The following is a 17,886-nucleotide window of genomic DNA, read 5'->3' on the forward strand; positions in this document are numbered from 1 at the left end:
CTCCTGGCCGGCCTCCTATCTTCCACCCTCCATAAACTTGAGCTTATCCAAAACTCGCACCAAGTCCCGTTTGCCCATCACCCCTGCGCTTGCTGACCTACATTGGCTGCTGGTCCGGGAGCGCCTCCATCCTTGTTTTCAAATCCCTTCCTGTTCCTGTAACCTCCTCCAGCCCTACAACCCTCTGAGATTTCTGCGCTCCTCCAATTCTTGCCTCTTGCGCATCACCGATTTTAATCGCTCCACATTGGTGGCCGTGCCTTCAGCTGCCCTGGCCCTAAGCTCTGGAATTCCCCCCCTAAACCTCTCCGCCTCTCTACCTCCTTCTGCTCCTCTAAGACACTCCTTAAAACCTACCTCTTTGACCAAGCATTTGGTCACCTGTCCTAATGTCTCCTTATGTGGCTCGGTGTCAAATTTTGTTTGATAATCGCTCCTGTGAAGCGCCTTGGGATGTTTTACTACGTTAAGGGTGCTATATAAATGCAAGTTGTTGTTGTTGTTATAACAAAGTTTAACTAAGCAAGTTGAAGTAACAGTAAACATTTAAAATTTCAAGTTCAGGCTCATTTTTAGCTAAATTGAAGTCCTGGATTCCTGATATGCCTAGGATTGAATTTATGAGCAGGCCAAGTTAGAAGTGTCAACTGGTCTTAAAAATTATAAAGCATTAGAATGAGATACATGATACTGTCTTAATAGTCATTTTAATATATGTTGAAGAGAAAATTTCTGAGCTAACAGGTTAAGAATGATACATTACTAATATATTGTTTTTCACTTTTTTTTGCTTTTAACAGAAGTTTGGCGAATAATAATCTTCGAACCCTTCCTAAAGACTTATTCAAAGACCTGGATGTATTAACTAATGTGTAAGAGTTATTTGCACCCCTTAATACTTTGCACTTTATTTTAGTATGCTGTAAGATGCATATATATAGATGTGACATTTGGGAGTTTTCTTTGTATAGCAAGCATTCTCCTGTATATAGACATTTTATGTGTTACTAAAATGGGATTATTTCAGGATCTATTAATGTGCTAAAATGGATCATCATCAATTGTTGCTTAGTGTTACCGAGGGCAATCGTATTTTGGAAAGCGTAATCATGTGCATTAAGTGCTTACAGTATATTTATCAACAAGTGTGACCATACTTGCTCTGTGCCAGTTGTGCTAATGTGCATTGGGCACAGGTGATCCATATTATCAAGCATTGAGCCCTGCTGTCCTCCTGTCAATAAAGAACCTGTGGCACCAAGGGCCTGCACATCAGGCATGCACTAAATACATTAAGGGACCATAAAATAGGTTACTGAGGTGCTGGCCCTATAATGCCTGATGAGTGCTGCAGTCTCAGCACCCATATAAAACAGGTGCTGAATGGTAGGCCCCAAAGTCAGCCATGCCTGGGCCTTTTCTTAAATGGAAGTCTGCTTCCTAGTTGTGGGAAGTACCCGTATTTTGATCCAACATTTTGGTTGCTTTGCTGAATTTTTCTGTTGCTTTCACTACTGAAGGTATAGACAGTTTCTTAAAGCTGCAACCCATCTCCCATCTGCTGTGTTTGACAAGGGAAATGTAATTGTACCCAACCCATTGCACATCCCTCTCTATCTGGATCAGTGGAGGCATTCAGTGCAAGGATCTTTTCACCTTAGGCACCCAAAAAGAAGCCATCCATATGTTGCCGCCCATGGAAACAGGCCAAGTCACATGACTGAAGAGATCTGCTTGCAGAGATAATTTTTTACTAGAAGGAAACACTCGGTAGGTCAGGCAGCATCTGTGGAGAAAGGATGCTAGGGTTAACGTTTCAGGTCTATGACAGGGACTGCTGTCTTGAAATTTTATGCCTATGGATCATTTCAAGCAACAGCATGAGACACCTGACAAATCTCCCAATCTGTAGTGTGCATCTGCAACGTGGATCCATGGATGGCCCCTAGGGAACCAAGGATATCCTGGTTCATGATTCCTTTGACACACCCAGGGTCTAAACCTGAAGAAAGGTACAATGACATGACATTCTGAAGCATTGAGTTGAGGCTTACATTGTTGTAGGCTTGATACAGTTACCAGGATCTTGGTATGGAGAACACTGAGATGCTGAAACAAAGATTCAGATGCTTTATCCATCAGGGGAGTCATTGTATAGTCTGGTCAAGATATTCCAGATTTCTGCAGTCTGCTCCACCTTATACAATTTCTGCATGGCTCCTGGAGAAGAAAGCCTACCTCAACCTGTGGCAGAAGAGAACCCCAACCAGGAGCCAAAAAAGATATCTGCAGAATAAACCATTCACTCATAAAGAATTTAAGGCATCTATAATTCAGTGCCTGAAATATATCTGCACATGACCCACCTCTCTGGCAAAAAGCAAAATCCATGCCGCTGCCCTCAGCCTTACTTCAAAGCCAATGAATATCATGGTATTTCTCCACAACGACTTTTTTCTACAGATCCCAAATGAACGTAACATGTTCGAGTATCAATTTAACTCAGATTTAATTCTGCTATTTTGGTTATGTAATTTAGTATTCTGTCACTTTGTTGATTGCTGTTGTGCAGTGATTGGACATGTTAGTTCAATTAAAACCCCTCTTACAACTTCATCTTTAACTATTTCAACACCACCCGTACTTATGTTATCTATTCTTCCTACGTGCAACACTTTACACTTGGCCATATTAAATTTCATCCACAATGTTCCGCCCACTTCCATATTTTGTCCAACTTATTTTTTTTGGTTCCCGTACACTCAAAATCAAATGCCTCTTCTAGACTGGTATCGACTGTTTGCATTGAGCATCTGAATCAAACTCGTTCACGCAAATTGGAAACATTAGGGATATGAACACTAATCCCTGGGGCACCTCAGATCTTGACTCCCTCCCAACCTGACATAGCTCCTCTACTGCTTCTCAACCTTCCACTAATTTCTTATTCATTCACATTTTTTACCCTGAATCTTCACCACTTTAAGTTTCAATAAAACTCTGCCAAATGCCATTTGGAAGTCTCGGTACACTACGTCATAGGGCTTTATGCAGTCCATTTGAGACGTCACTTCCTCAAAAAAACGTTAAGACAATTGATCAGGCAGGGTCTTTGCTTTCTGAATAGTTTGGGTCAATGATGATTTCCTGTATTGCTTCACATGTGCCTGGATGCCCATTAGTGATGTGCTATGAAATGTACCATTGCTTTGACTCTTTACCTGGGTACTTTTCCTCAGATCAGAAAACTTCTTCCACAAATTATCCCAGGTGCAGTGGGCCTTGGAAGCAGAATTCACCTCCTCTCCTATGTTGTGCCATGCCTAGCTTCTTTGAGTTTCTCTTTGATTCAAAGAGCAGATTTCTGCACTGCTGTTGCTCATTAAATAATACCTGCAAGGCATATTCTTCAAAGTGATTTTTTCTGAACTGTTCCCTTTTTCAATGTTTTGGAAAGTTGAAGTATTGCTGTGCAGCTTTCTCACAGTATTTTATACTGCTTAAGTGAGGAACAAAAGAACTTGCATTTATACAGCGTCTTTCAAGTCCTCAGGACATCCAATTGTGCAGCAAACATTATTTTTGAAGTATGCTCACTGTTATTTTGCACATAGTAAAATCTCTCAAACAGCAATGACATGAATGACCAGTTAATCTATTTTGGCAGTGCTGATTGAAGGATAAATGTTGGCCAGGACACCTCTCATACTCTTTAAATAGTGCAGTGGGATCTTTACATCCACCTGCGTAGGCAGATAAGGCCTTGGTTTAATGTCACATCTGAAAGATGACCCCTCCGACAATGCAGTACTCCCTCAGTAGTGCACTGAAGTGAGGGCTAGATTATATGCTGAAATCATGGAGTGGGACATGAACATGATCTTCTGAAGCATCGAGTTGAGGCTTACATTGTTGTAGGCTTGTTAAACAGATTAAATGCCTATCAGCGGCTATTTGCTATTGTAATGAATGCTGGGTCCAAGACAGGAAAATCTGGGAATTCATGTATTATTGGCACTGATTTTCGTCATACCAAAAAGAAATAACTTTAAACAGGGTAAAATGAAAGAAAGACTTAGGAACATAGGATTTATATAGTGCCTTTCACGACATCGCAAAGCACTTTACAGCCAATAAAGTACTTTTTTTGAAGCGTAGTCACTGTTGAAATGTAGGAAACGTGGCAGCCAATTTGCACACAACAAGCTCCCACAAACAGCAATGATATAATGACCTGATAATCTGTTTTTTAGTGATGTTGGTTGAGGGATAAATATTGGCCAAGACACCGGGGAGAACTCCCCTGCTCTTCTTCGAAATAGTGTCATGGGATCTTTTATATCCACCTGAGAGGACAGAAGGAACCTTGATTTTAACCTCTCGTCCGAAAGACGGTACCTCCGACAGTGCCGTACTGAGGGAGTGCTGCACTGAAATGTCAGTCTAGATTTTGTGCTCAAGTCTCTGGAATGGGACTTGAACTCACAACCATCTGGCTCAGAGGCAAGAGTGGTATCACTGAGCTCCGGCTGATACGTACGTGAAACAAAATTTTGGAACACTGTTCTAATTAATGAAATAAAAGCAGTATTCTCATTGCTGTTTTGAAAAAATGTAAGATCATTATAGCAATATTTAACCATGCAATCTGTATAATAAGTTACCAATTAAAACTGCTTTTCTTCACAGAGATCTTAGAGGCAATTCTTTCCACTGTGATTGCAAATTGAAATGGCTGGTGGGATGGTTGACTAGCACCAATGCAACAGTTGATCAGATCTATTGTGCAAGTCCAGTGCAATATAAGGGACGAAAGATAAGTAGCCTCCCACTGAAAGAATTTGACTGCATCATTGCAGGTGATTCACTAGGACTCAAAGATATCTTTGTATAATGAGCAGTGCTAGTGTTACAATTTCCAAATTCGGTTTGCCCTAGGTCCAGAAATTTATGGATTTCAGACAAAGTTGGGTGAACAAAAATAGATTGAGATTTTTTATGATGCTTCCCCCCTACCTATTTATCTCTAGAGCTCTGCTGTTGGTTTCCGCCATCGGTCTTCCTTCTAGTGGGAGGCATGCTGATCCGGGCAGTAGTAATTATCAGTGCTCACATATGATTGATCAACAGAAGTACACTGTTGTGGACCTGATTCTCAGTATTTCTCCCTCCCGCACCTCCAGATGAAGCAGCTTTCCACTGTATTGATATTTTAGAGCAATTTGTTTTCTATTTCTTTTTTTGGTTGCTCCCCATATGTTTTCTAAAGTAGATTCAACACTTGTGGCCCTGGTAAAATTATTTTTAAGGAAAAGCAATTTGTTCACCTTAGTTTCCTCCTATTTTTTCACCGGTTACCTACTAACGTAAGAAAGTACAAGCCTTTTGGACCATTGAGACTTGAAATGTGTTGCTCTCAATCTGATTTTCCCTAATGAAAGCAAATTCAGTGCTGTAAATCTCTGCTTACAATTTAGATTTCATTAGTCCAGGAATCATCATTGTCATTCTCTGAACACTCTCCCATATTTCAATGAGGTATATTTTCCTATGTATGTAAGGTTAAAAGGATTTTTTTTTACCAAATTCATTATAAACTAATTACAATTTAGTGAACTTTTATTTAGAAGCAAATATCGAATGTCTTTCAATGGGAGTGTGAGCACACACACACTATCCCAAAAGTTATCTAATTTTTCATTGTTATAAGATTAGAATAAATTGTTTTGATACAGTTAAATACCCTTGAACCTCAACCTAGTATTTAATTAGTTCACTGGGAGCAGTTTTGTATTGACTGAAAACTCTTTCAATCATATGTATTCAAATCCAAATCTTTTCTCTTCTCCACCTTTGCTAATGGACATCACTTCAGCAGGTGTGGCAGATTGCGGGACAGGCCTCCTCTGTCTGTCTGCCTACCTTCCAAGCCATAGTTTGCACTGGGTGACCCTTGAACAGCAACATGTGCTGTCTACCGAATCACTGGACACCTTCCATGATGGGTGGACACCACATCAAATTTTTGTTTTTATTTCCCCTAATTTTATCATTTTGATTCAGTTCGATCATTTTAGTTAATTTTGTTTTAAACATCAGTTTGGGTGGAACAAAACCTCGCCAGAAAATTCTAGTAGTGTCTCCCCTTTGGGGAGGTATCCCCGTGGGACTAGGCTTGCTAGCCATACATTTAGACTGGCCTGCCTCAAAAAACGGCCTCTTCAGCATTCACATTTTCTGTTCTCATTCCAATATGCGTTATTGTATAAGTTTGTCTGTTGTGTTCTACCCTAGAGATGAGATTCTTGAACCACTTACTAGGGAAGAGTAGCTGAGGTGTTTTATCGTTGTGTTCCTCATGGTTTTTATCTTTGCAGTACCTTCTCCTAGGTGGGCTGCACCTAAGGCTAAAGAGCCCTACCTACTCTTTACAATGGGGGGAGGGAGGGAATCGGACCCATCCGGTATTCAATTGAATACCAGATGTCAATCTGGTATTCAGTGCCGGTACTCTGCTTGCCGGGACTGTCTGAACCCATGCCCTCCAGATTAGAGTAGATAACATCAGGCTTCTTATTCTTTTAATTTTTTTTCATTAATCATTTATTTTGCTTTTATTTATATGTTTATAAAATTCTTTATTACTTTTTTCTCACCATAGGACTGTATTGTGGGTTAGCTCTTGGTAGACGGTACGAAGCAGTGTAGAATTAGTTCGGAAGGGTGTTTATTGGGGCTTCTCCCCGGTGCCCGATGGTGCGTCCCCCGGTTCCCAGTGGTGCTTCCCCCCAGTGCCGAGTGGTCTTTTCCCTGGTGACTACTCGTCCTTCCTCTAGGGCCTTCAGGTGCTTGCCCCAATTTCTAGTGTTTGCAGCATTACAAAAACTCATCTCATTAAAATGAGGTAAACTTCAGTTCACCCCAAGTTTTTTAAACTAATTAAGGGAGAAGATCTAAGCAAAACTCGATTTTCCTGTCCTAGCTTTAGTAATGCATGAATGATTAAATTCTGACAAACAGTTAAAATTAATAAATGGTGCTTTTCCTTTTTCATAGATTTTGTTGTTTACCAAACTCTGAAATTTCAGTCTATGTCAATTGAAAGCTACAATTACGTGAATGGTATTTATGTAGCGATTGCTCAACCTGTTGCTGGGAACTGCACCATCTTAGAATGGGATCATGTAGAAATGGTCTTTAGGAATTTCGACAACATTACTGGTATGAATGCCTCTCATTTAAATTGGAAAATATCATTACTGTTTCTTTGTGCATTGTTTCTGATTTTTTTTGTTCTTTACACAGGCACTTCAACAGTATTTTGTAAACCATTGATCATTGAGGGCCAGCTGTTTGTCATTGTTGCCCAGCTCTTTGGTGGCTCTCACATATACAAAAGGGATATTTCTGCCAACAAGTTTATTAAAACCCAGGATATAGATGTTTTAAAAATCAGAAAACCAAATGACATTGAATCATTTCAAATAGAAGGAGCATGGTTCTTCATTATTGCAGATAGCTCAAAGGGTGGGACTACAACTGTATATAAATGGAATGGAAATGGATTTTACTCTCATCAGTCATTGCATCATTGGTACAGAGATATAGATGTGGAGTATCTTGAGATAGCTAACAAACCACATTTGATCCTGTTAAGTAGTTCCCAGCGACCTATTGTTTATCAGTGGAACAAAGGGAAGAATGAATTTGTTTGGCGCATTGACATTCCTGAGACAGAAGATGTATATGCAGTCAAACATTTTAAAATCAAAGACAATTTATATATTTGCTTAACAAGATTCCTTGGCGACTCCAAGATAATGAAATGGGAAGGTTCCATGTTTGTGGAAGTACAGATATTTCCATCCCGAGGATCCATGGTATTGCAGCCTCTTAAAACAAACAAATGGCAATATGCTATTTTGGGAAATGACTACTCATTTACTGAGATCTTTCAATGGGACACAGCCAAAGGAAAATTTGTGAAATATAAAGAAGTCATCATCCAGGCTCCAAGGGCATTCACTCGTGTATTAGCAAACAACCGTGAGTTTGTGTTTGCCTCAAGTTTTAAAGGAAGTACACAAATATATGAACATACTATAATTGACACAAGTGGGACATAAGAAGGAGAAGACTTCTTGAAACCACAGTGGATACACATGCATAAATGGACATGATCATGAAGTCCAGGCATGATTTTGCATTACTGTATTTTAAAATGAATGCTGTTGTAATCAACACTGCAAGAAAAGCAATAATTCCTGTTACTTTTCTCTAATTTTACAGTATAGTATCATGTATAGCATTTCAGCAAGCAGGTCCTCTCTCTGAATGAACTTACACTTACTCAACTGGCACCTTTATGCAGAATCCCACCATAAGAGAGTGGGACTTGTTAAGGACAGCTATCAAAACTGCTTGGATCATCCTGCTAAGGTATGACCAGTTGTTGTACAGTCACCTAAGGGTGCCTTAATTCATGCAAATTTGTCTTGTCCCCAGAGGTGAGGAGCATTTTGCTGGAGATCTATAAAATGGCCACTGACGCACCATGCATGTTTATGGTTAAGTACACAAAATCAGATGATGAATGTATATCGCTTTTTTTTATTGCACGTAGTAAGGCTGCAGAGGCAACAAGGTTATATTGCTCAGGTCACTGTGTGTAGTGAAATCATAAATATGTTCTTTTTGAATGAATTTACAGTGTCACTACACATAGACCAGAGTAATTCTTCTCCATTACGTAGTCCCCTTTCACCGTTCCCAGTCATTACCAGATGTAAGCCTAGAAATTACTGTTGATAATATCAGTGGATGAATGCTTAATGCGTTCATGTGACATTCCTCCGTTTACTACTTTAACAGAGACTTTAACCTATTTAAAATAATCAGGTTAATGCTGTGTTAAAATAGAAGATGGAGGAGTGCTATATGAATGCATTAATTGTTAGTCCACTGATATCACAGGTTTTTGGCTTTAAAGTTGTTACAGGAATCTATGTTCAAACATAATGGGGTGAATTTCTGATGTTTATGTTTTTCCGGGGTTTCTGTGGCTCTTTTGCCGAAGTTATGGTGGACAAGCAGGAAAACACCCGTGGAAATTCACCCGCTAGGTTTTTAATAATTTCTTCGTACTGCTATATATTTTATGATGTGAAATCTCAGCATTATTACAAAACATAGGTCAGTAGTAGGCCATTTAGCCCCTCGAGCCTGCTCTGCCATTCAGTGATATCATAGCTGATGTGCGATCTAACTCCATATACCCACCTTAGCCCCATATCCCTTAATATCTTTGGTTAACAAAAATCTATAAATCTCAGATTTAAAATTAACAATTGAGCTAACATCAACTGCCGTTTGCGGAAAAGAGTTCCAAACTTCTACCACTCCCTGCGTGTAGAAGTGTTTCCTAACTTCACTCCTGAAAGACCTCTAATTTTTAGGCTATGTCCCCTAGTCCTAGACTCCCCAACCAGCGGATGTAGTTTCTCTCTATCTACTCTATCAGTTCTTCTTAATACCTTGAAAACCTCGATCAAATCACGCCTTATTCTTCTGAATTCCAGGGAATACAACCCTAGTTTGTGAAATCTCTCCTCGGAATTTAACCCTTGGCGTCCAGGTATCATTCAAGTAAATCTACACTGCACTCCCTCCAAGGCCAATATATCCTTCCTAAGGTGCAGTGCCCAGAACTGAACACAGTACTCCAGGTGTGGACTAACCAGAGCTTTGTATAACTGTAGCATAACTTCCAACCCTTGTATTCTAGTCCTCTAGATATAAAAGCCAGTATTCCATTAACCTTTTTGATTATTTTCTGGACCTGTCCATGACATTTTAATGATCTATGTATATGGACCCTGAAGTCTCTTTGGGTCTCCACTGTTTTGAGCTTTTCACCATTTAGAAAGTACTCTGATCTATCCTTTTTAGGTCCAAAGTGGATGACCTCACACTTGCCTACATTGAAATCCATTTGCCACAGTTTTGCCCATTCACTTAATCTATTAATATCTTTCTGTAATTTTATGCTCCCATCTTACAATGCTGCATATCCTTGAGTCATCGGCAAACTTGCATATGTGGCTCTCCATCCAGTCATCTAAGTTGTTAATAAATACAGTGAATAGTTGAGGCCCCAACACAAATCCCTGTGGGACACTCTCTGTCTCCTGCCGTTCAGCCAATTTCCTAACCAGGTCAATAATTTCCCCTCAATTCCATGAGCTTCAACTTTAGCTAACAGTCTCCTGTGGAAGTCCATCTAAACAACTTCCCTAGACATTTCCTGTTCACTATTTTAGTCACCTCTTCAAAAAATTCAATCAGGTTCGTTAGGCATGACCTACCCTTTACAAATCCATGCTGGCTCTCTCTGATCAGCTGAAAATTTTCAAGGTTTTCAGTCACTCTATCCTTAAGTATAGATTCTAGTAATTTCTTGACAACAGATGTTAGGCTAATTGGTCTATAATTCCCTGGTTTCCCCCTCTCACCTTTCTTAAATAGTGGAGTGACATGTGCAATTTTCCAATCTAAAGGAATGGTTCCTGAATCGAAAGAAATTTGGAAGATAATAGTTGGGGCATCTGAAATGTTCTCACCCACTTCCTTTAAAACCCCAGGATGAAAACCATCTGCTCCTAGGGATTTATCACTCTTTAGTGCCATTATTTTCTTAATTACTGTTAATTTACTTACGTTAATTATGGTCAGTCCCCGTTCCTGATTCAAAATTAGTTTCCTTGGGGTGCTAACCTTCTTCTACTGTAAATACTGACTCAAAGTAATTATTTAACATGTCCGCCATTTCCTTATTTTCATTTACTATATCACCATTATCAGTTATTAAGACCACCTTTTTCCTGATATAATTGTAAAATTTTTTCGTGTTGATTTTGATATCTCTTCCAAGTTTCTTTTCATACTCCCTTTTTGTAGCTCTGATTATTTGTTTTGTCACCCTTTGCTGTTCTTTGTATCTCTCCCAGTCGCCAGGATCTGCGCTATTTTTTGCATTTTTGTATGCTTTTTCTTTTAATTTTATGTTGTCCATTACCTCTTTTGTCATCCACTGGTTTTTTTTGGCATCTAGAGCTTTTTCCCCTTAAGGGTATAAACTGGATCTATCACGTTAAATTCTCTTTTGAACACCTCCCACTGATAATCTGTCATTTTACCCATTATCAGATTTGTCCAATTTACTGTGGACAGTCTCTGTCTCGTCCTGTTGAAGTCGACCTTACCTAAATTTAGAATTTTAGTAGCTGGTACGGGTTTCTCCCTTTCAAACACAACGTTGAACTTGATCATATTATGATCACTATTAGATAAATGTTTGTGCACCGTTAGGCTGTTGACTAAATCTGGCTCATTACATCTAATTAAATCTAATATGGCCTGCCCCCTTGTAGGTTCTAGTTGTTGCAGAAATCTGTCCTGAACACACTCAAGGAATTCGCTACCTTTCTGACATGAGCTCGTCTGCTTATCCCAATCTATCTGAAAATTAAAATCTGCCATTAAAACCACTCTGCCTTTGCTACATGCTTGTCTAATCTCTGCATTTATACATTCTGCCACTTCACAGCTGCTACCAGGGGCCTATACACAACTCCCACTACAGCCTTAAATCCTTTTTTATTTATTAACTCTACCCATAAAGTCTCCACTGCCTGCTTACCTCTCATTATATCCTCTCATCATTGAAGTAAATGCTAAAATCTATTATTACAGAGGTAGTAACAAGGCACTGAGAAAATCATAGTATGATTAGGCAGAGTCAACACGGTTTTATGAAAGGGAAATCATGTCTGACAGACCTATTAGAATTTTTTGAGGGTGTAACTAGCAGGGTAGATAAAGGATGGTATTTGGATTTTCAAAAAGCATTCGATAAGTTGCCACACAAGAGATTGTTATACAAGATTAGGGCTCATGGGATTGAGGTAATATATTAGCATGGATTGAGGATTGGTTAACGGACAAAAAACAGAGAGTAGGAATAAACAGGTCATTTTCAGGTTGGCAGGTTGTAACTAGTGGGGTGCCGCAAGGATCAGTACTTGGGCCTCAGCTGTTTACAATCTATATCAATGACTTAGATGAGGGACCAAGTGTAATGTATCCAAGTTTGCTGATATAAAGCTGGGTGGGAAAGTAAGCTGTGAGGAGGACACAAAGAATCTGCAAAGGGATATAGACAGGGTAAGTGAGTGGGCGAGACGATGACAGATGGAGTATAATGTGGGGAAATGTTCCACTTTGGTAGGAAGAATAGAAAAGCAGAATATTTTTTAAAAGGTGAGAAACTTAGAAATGTTGGTAGTCAGAAGGATTTGGTTGTCCTTGTACATGAATCACAGAAAGTTAACATGCAGGTACAGCAAGCAGTTAGGAAGGTAAATGGTATGTTAGCCTTTATTGCAAGGGGGTTGGAGTATAAGAGTAAGGAAGTCTTGCTGCAATTATGTAGGGCTCTGGTGAGACCACACCTAGAGTAAAGTGTACAGTTTTGCCTCCTTACCTAAGGAAGGATCTACTTGCCTCAGAGGGGATGCAACAAAGGTTCACTAGATTGATTCCTGGGATGAGAGGGTTGTCCTGTGAGGAGAGATTGAGTAGAATGAGCCTATATTCTCTGGCGTTTAGAAGAATGAGAGGTGATCGCATTGAAATGTATAACATTCTTAGAGGGCTTGACAGGGTAGATGCTGAGCGGCTGTTTCCCCTGGCTGGAGAGTCTAGAACCGGAGGTCATAGTCTCAAGATAAGGAGTTGGCTATTTAGGACCGAGATGAAGAAAAATGTCCTCACTCAGAGGGTTGTGAATCTTTGGAATTCTCTACCCTGGAGGGCTGTGGATGCTGAGTCGTTGAGTGTATTCAAGGCTGAGATCGATGGATATTTGGACACTATGGGAATCAAGGAATATGGGGATAGGGCGGGAAAATGAGTTCAGGTCGAAGATCAGCCATGATCTTATTGATGCACTCTGTGCTCTGTACATTGTACCTGTTGGATAGGATCAGTTCTTGTAGACCCTTGTTCTCTATCCCACCTGGGTTCTACTTACTCTGTACACTATCGGTCACACCAACCCCATTCTGATCTTGTACCTCTCTGAGGTGTGACTGAGGTCTGGAGCAAACTGTCCAGATACTTCTCTCCCTCCCTTATATGTCGAAGTGTCTCCAACTTGCACTCCAGCTCAATGACTCTGGGCTGGAGAGATTCAAAGCGGAGACATCTACTGCAGATGTGTTTGATCGGGACATTCTCGATGTCCACAAACTCCTACATACTGCAGTCCAGACACACAACCTGCTCTGCCATATCTTAGTCTATATTTATTTATGGATAATTACTTTTTAGTCTGTTTTGGGTTTTTTATTCTTTTAAAAAAAAAATTAGCACCTCCTTCCCCCTCTACACCTAATTTCCACTCTCACCAAATTCTCAAGTTCCCACTCATTTCACGATCCACTCTCTTTGTGATGCACTATGTGCTTCAGCAAATTCTTCCCCATTGCTTCTTCTAAAGTTGTAAGCAGATCTCCAACTCCTAGTCTGAAAAATGTACTTTCCTCCAAAGAGAGGGGATTCTGAACATCTGCAGTATTTGCAGCTGTTTTCCTGTGAGTTTCAGATATCACTGCCAAATATTCTTATCATGCAAATGTGATATTTTGCATTTTTCAGAAGAGATGGCGATACATTCTGATCGACTAAAACACCTCTTGCACATGAGCCAAATGCTTGTGCTGGCTTTGAGTTGGAATTTGCATCATTTTGAAAGATGCATATGTGCCTCTACCTAGAACTTGACTTTACAAAGAATTACAATTAAAGCAGCACTTAAGAAACAACAGTGATCTTAGAGAACTAAGCCACTAACATCCACCCAATGATCAACTGCTTGCTAACTTGGCAAATACAGACTGTAAATATTTGTTTACTTATCTGTTATAGTGGTAAACATTAAAACGTTAACTCATTTTTAATTCTATTTGTAACTGTCACGTACAAAATCAAAATGATTGTTTCTGTGATGAATTAATTTACAAATGCATTTTATTAACAAATATTCAATAATAATTATAATCGTTCAATAAAGTAATCACATCTATATGAGACAGACTAATGGATTACCAAAGTTGCTTATGATCAAAAATATACTGAAGTAGCTTGAATGATATGTGACTAACAAGATTTCATAATCAAAATACTGGATTAAGGATTGTCTAAGCTCTTCGGGTGTGTTTATATTGCAACTTTAGTGTCTTTGCAAAGTGGTTGCCGTTTTTCAGCAACACTAAAGTAGCAATGAAACCACTGAGATGGGCCTGACCTAATTCCAGGGGGAAGCGGTCGGTGTAAGGCTCCTTGGATGAGGCAGTCTCGCACCCCTTCAGCTTGCCACTGCATGGAGTATAACTCCAATGCCATATCAAGCCAGGATTAAAATGTGCTCAGGTGGTGGGGATTTTGCAGCTCCTGAACACTTTTTATCTTTACTGAAAGCTGATTTAAATGTTCGGAGCTCCCAGCTGCTCATTCTAAACATTCACATTTTAACTGCCACCGGGAGAGCTCTACATCATATAAGCACAGGATCAAATTCCCTTTTCATAGTGCCTGGGGCATGTTCAATTCCCAGGTCCTAAGGAGAAGGAAAAAATTGGAAACCAAATATGTAATGGGTCGCTAGCTCCTCTACCTTGCCTGGGATTCTGGCGCTTCCTAAATAGACAGACCTAGACTGGGCCTGCACCTGCAATAAGTACAGGCCCAGTGTTATAAAAACACTGACGAAAGGTCTTCAACCTGAAATGTTAACTCTGTTTCTCTCTCCACAGATGCTGCCTGACCTGCTGATATTTTCCAGCATTTTCTGTTTTTATTTCAGCTTTCCAGCATCCGCAGTATTTTACTTTTGACAGGCCCAGTGTTGGTAGGGTAATAAGGGACATTCCCAGCCCTCCCATCGCTATTTCCACTAGATACATCCATGGGGTACCCAGGCACATGGATACCCTAAGAAGCTGACAGTGATCCATGCGCCAATCTCCCTGCTTGTACATCGTCTCCCTCCAAGTCACCTGTTTCCTCATTTACTTCCTGTGGGTATTTAGTCCTATGGACCTCTTTTTGTCCAGCTGCATGCTCACTCCTTGCATGGCAAAATTGTGCAGCATGCAGCAGATGTGATGATTCTGGTGAATTTGGCTGGACTAGAGTAGTCCAAACAATGGAATCATTACTTTACACAAGCATTCCCATGGTGTGCTTGACAATAACTGGGGCGGTGCATGGGTCCCACTGTATCTGTGCTCTGCTGCTTTAAGGCTGTGCACACACAAAAGGCAAAAAAATATTGAGAGATATTGCCAGCTGAACTATGCAAGCTTTAGGAGAACAAAACTCAACCTCCAGGCTTCTGAGAGAGATTAAACCTCTTGGAGCAAAATGTATTGGATGGAATACCAATAGGACTTGTACAATTTTATGCATTTAAGTTTTACAATGTCTGTTATGTCAGAAATTGTATATTTTTACCTGAATAGTCAAAGAACATGACAACTGATAGAATCAGAAAAAATTGTTTGAATGATTTGATTGGTTCATTTTCCAGTAGTTGCGGTTTCCTGATTGGTCGGTTTGAAATAGAAAGAGCAATTTGATTTCCTGGTTTTGTGCGGGTTGGTGGTTTGTAATTGGTAAGTTTTCCTTCCTGTCGACATGTAAGTATATCAACATGGTTAACATATCAGATATTATGTAATTGAACCAATAAGATACAAGTGCAGCTTTGCGTTGGTGAGATTTTGAACTGTGACAGATGTGTGACACTTGGAGGCAAGACTTTTAGTTCAAGAGATAGCTTATTAGCAACATTGTAATTATTCATTTAAAAATTGCCTCAGAGCTTTAACATCTATAAATTAAACACTATAGGGCCAATTTTACCAAACCATGATGTGGCAGGATACCCTGCCTGCCAGGAGCTCATATTGGAAAATCACGGAGGGAAAATTGTGGTGACTGTGTCTGCAATTTTCTGACATACTTCTGGCAGCTGAGGCTCCCTGCTGGGAGTATGCAATTATCAAATCAGCCCTCATGACTGTCTTTGTCACAGTTCAATACGCTGGTCACAGGATAAATTGTACATACTAGTAAATCTCCCGTGGCATTGCTCACAGTAAATCGAATGGCCTCCCAAGGCAGCATGCAAAGCACTCGGGCATCCTTTCAGCTTTTTTGCATATGTACGTACATTTTTGCTGCAGGGCAGACTTTGTTGTCGACACTGAAATGTGCTTATAATGTTGCACATAATTCTTGAAGGTTGTGCACACAAAGGCAGACTGGAGGGCACCTGCCAAATCCACCCATTGACACAGCAGCATAATACACGGTATCTTGCCATATGAGCTTTGTTTTGAAAAGATGTCTCACTGTTAACTATCTCACATATGCTGTTCTTCTGTACCTGTAGATGTGCATGAGGCGAAAGATGTAGAGGGCAATGTGCACAAGTCCTTGGCACCTCATAACACCCTGTGTCACTCACTTCATAAGCCCAAAAATTACCGTTGGTAATATTAACGGATGAATGCATAGTGTGCTTATATGGCATTCCATTGTCCATTCGTTTAGTGGAGGGAACAACTCATTTAAAATAGTGAACAGAGAATATCATGGCAATGTGTTAAATTTTCATCCATTAATATCATCAACAGTAATTTCTGGGCTATGGTTTTCATTATGATTACCCTCTGATGCTCCAACCAATGCCACTTCAGATCAACCCAAACAACCACCCCACGATGGAACTACAGGACTCTGACACTAGGAATGTGAGTTTTCACTGAAGGGGTTATAAAGTACAGGAGGCATCTCCCTACAAATAAATCACAGTGTATTTTGCTGCGTTTTTGTGGTATGGGAGAATAAATCCCCTTTTATTTTGCTTCTTTGTGCATTTTCAATAATCTAAGGATTAATAACTTGCTCATTATCTAGATGCTGCATTTTTATTAATGAATAATCACCAAGGTATATTTTCCTGAAAGCACAGAATAAATTGTTTATTTAAAGAGCATTGCTCATACTGCCTGTCCAAATTGAATATGTTTGCATTCCATGCTTCAGCACTGACACACCTCACCTAAATCAGCACAAAAATAATGATAGGAAGTTGGTGGGTATTTAAAAACTTTCTATAAAAGCTGATAAGGGATCCAAGTTAAGTTATAGATTGTAATATTAATTGGCTAGACAATAGGACATTGAGGAAAATTATTGATGATAATTATAATTGGGCAGCAGTCATCATTAGAGCTTCCCAGCGATCAGACTTGAAACTCCTGAAACGAGCATGATGAAACTTCCACACCTCCAGCCCACGTCTAACTTAAGGGCCGTTTTAATACTTTTCAACTGCATATCCAACCTGATGTATTCTCTGACTGACTCTCAATTTCCATTATCTCAGTGCTGACCATCCAAGGCTACATTCTTCAGCTCCTGCCGGCGCCAAAACGCCTCGCCTGCCAGCACCCACTGGTTTGTCTGTTTAACTTTTTGTGAACTGTCTCCGGTCTTCAGATTCAATATCTTACTGCTTCTGTGAAAACTCTATCCATGAATAAACCTGTTGATACTACCATATTATGGTACAGCACAGAAGGAGACCATTCCTTGCCGATGACACAAAGATTGGTGGCATTGTAAGCAGTGTAGATGAAAACATAAAATTACAAGGCGATATTGATAGATTAGGTGAATGGGCAAAACTGTGACAAATGGAATTCAATGTAGAATAATGTGAGGTCATCCACTTTGTATCAAAAAAGGATAGAACAG

The 17,886-nt window shown here is 39.8% G+C and overlaps 1 protein-coding gene across 1 annotated transcript in view; it reads left to right on the forward strand.

Moving 5' to 3' along the window:
- The window catches only part of lgi1b (leucine-rich, glioma inactivated 1b), a 28,961-nt gene extending 11,971 nt beyond the window's left edge, over nucleotides 1–16,990 (forward strand). Inside the window, exons 5-8 of the mRNA XM_068002465.1 lie at nucleotides 801–872; nucleotides 4,690–4,859; nucleotides 7,057–7,221; nucleotides 7,306–16,990. Coding sequence (XP_067858566.1) covers nucleotides 801–872; nucleotides 4,690–4,859; nucleotides 7,057–7,221; nucleotides 7,306–8,126 — 1,228 coding nt within the window. The 3' untranslated portion in view covers nucleotides 8,127–16,990. The remainder of the gene's footprint in view (nucleotides 1–800; nucleotides 873–4,689; nucleotides 4,860–7,056; nucleotides 7,222–7,305) is intronic.
- The last annotated feature ends 896 nt before the right edge of the window (nucleotides 16,991–17,886 follow it).

This window comes from Heptranchias perlo, chromosome 21, assembly GCF_035084215.1.
Source record: "Heptranchias perlo isolate sHepPer1 chromosome 21, sHepPer1.hap1, whole genome shotgun sequence".
Taxonomy (NCBI): domain Eukaryota; kingdom Metazoa; phylum Chordata; class Chondrichthyes; order Hexanchiformes; family Hexanchidae; genus Heptranchias; species Heptranchias perlo.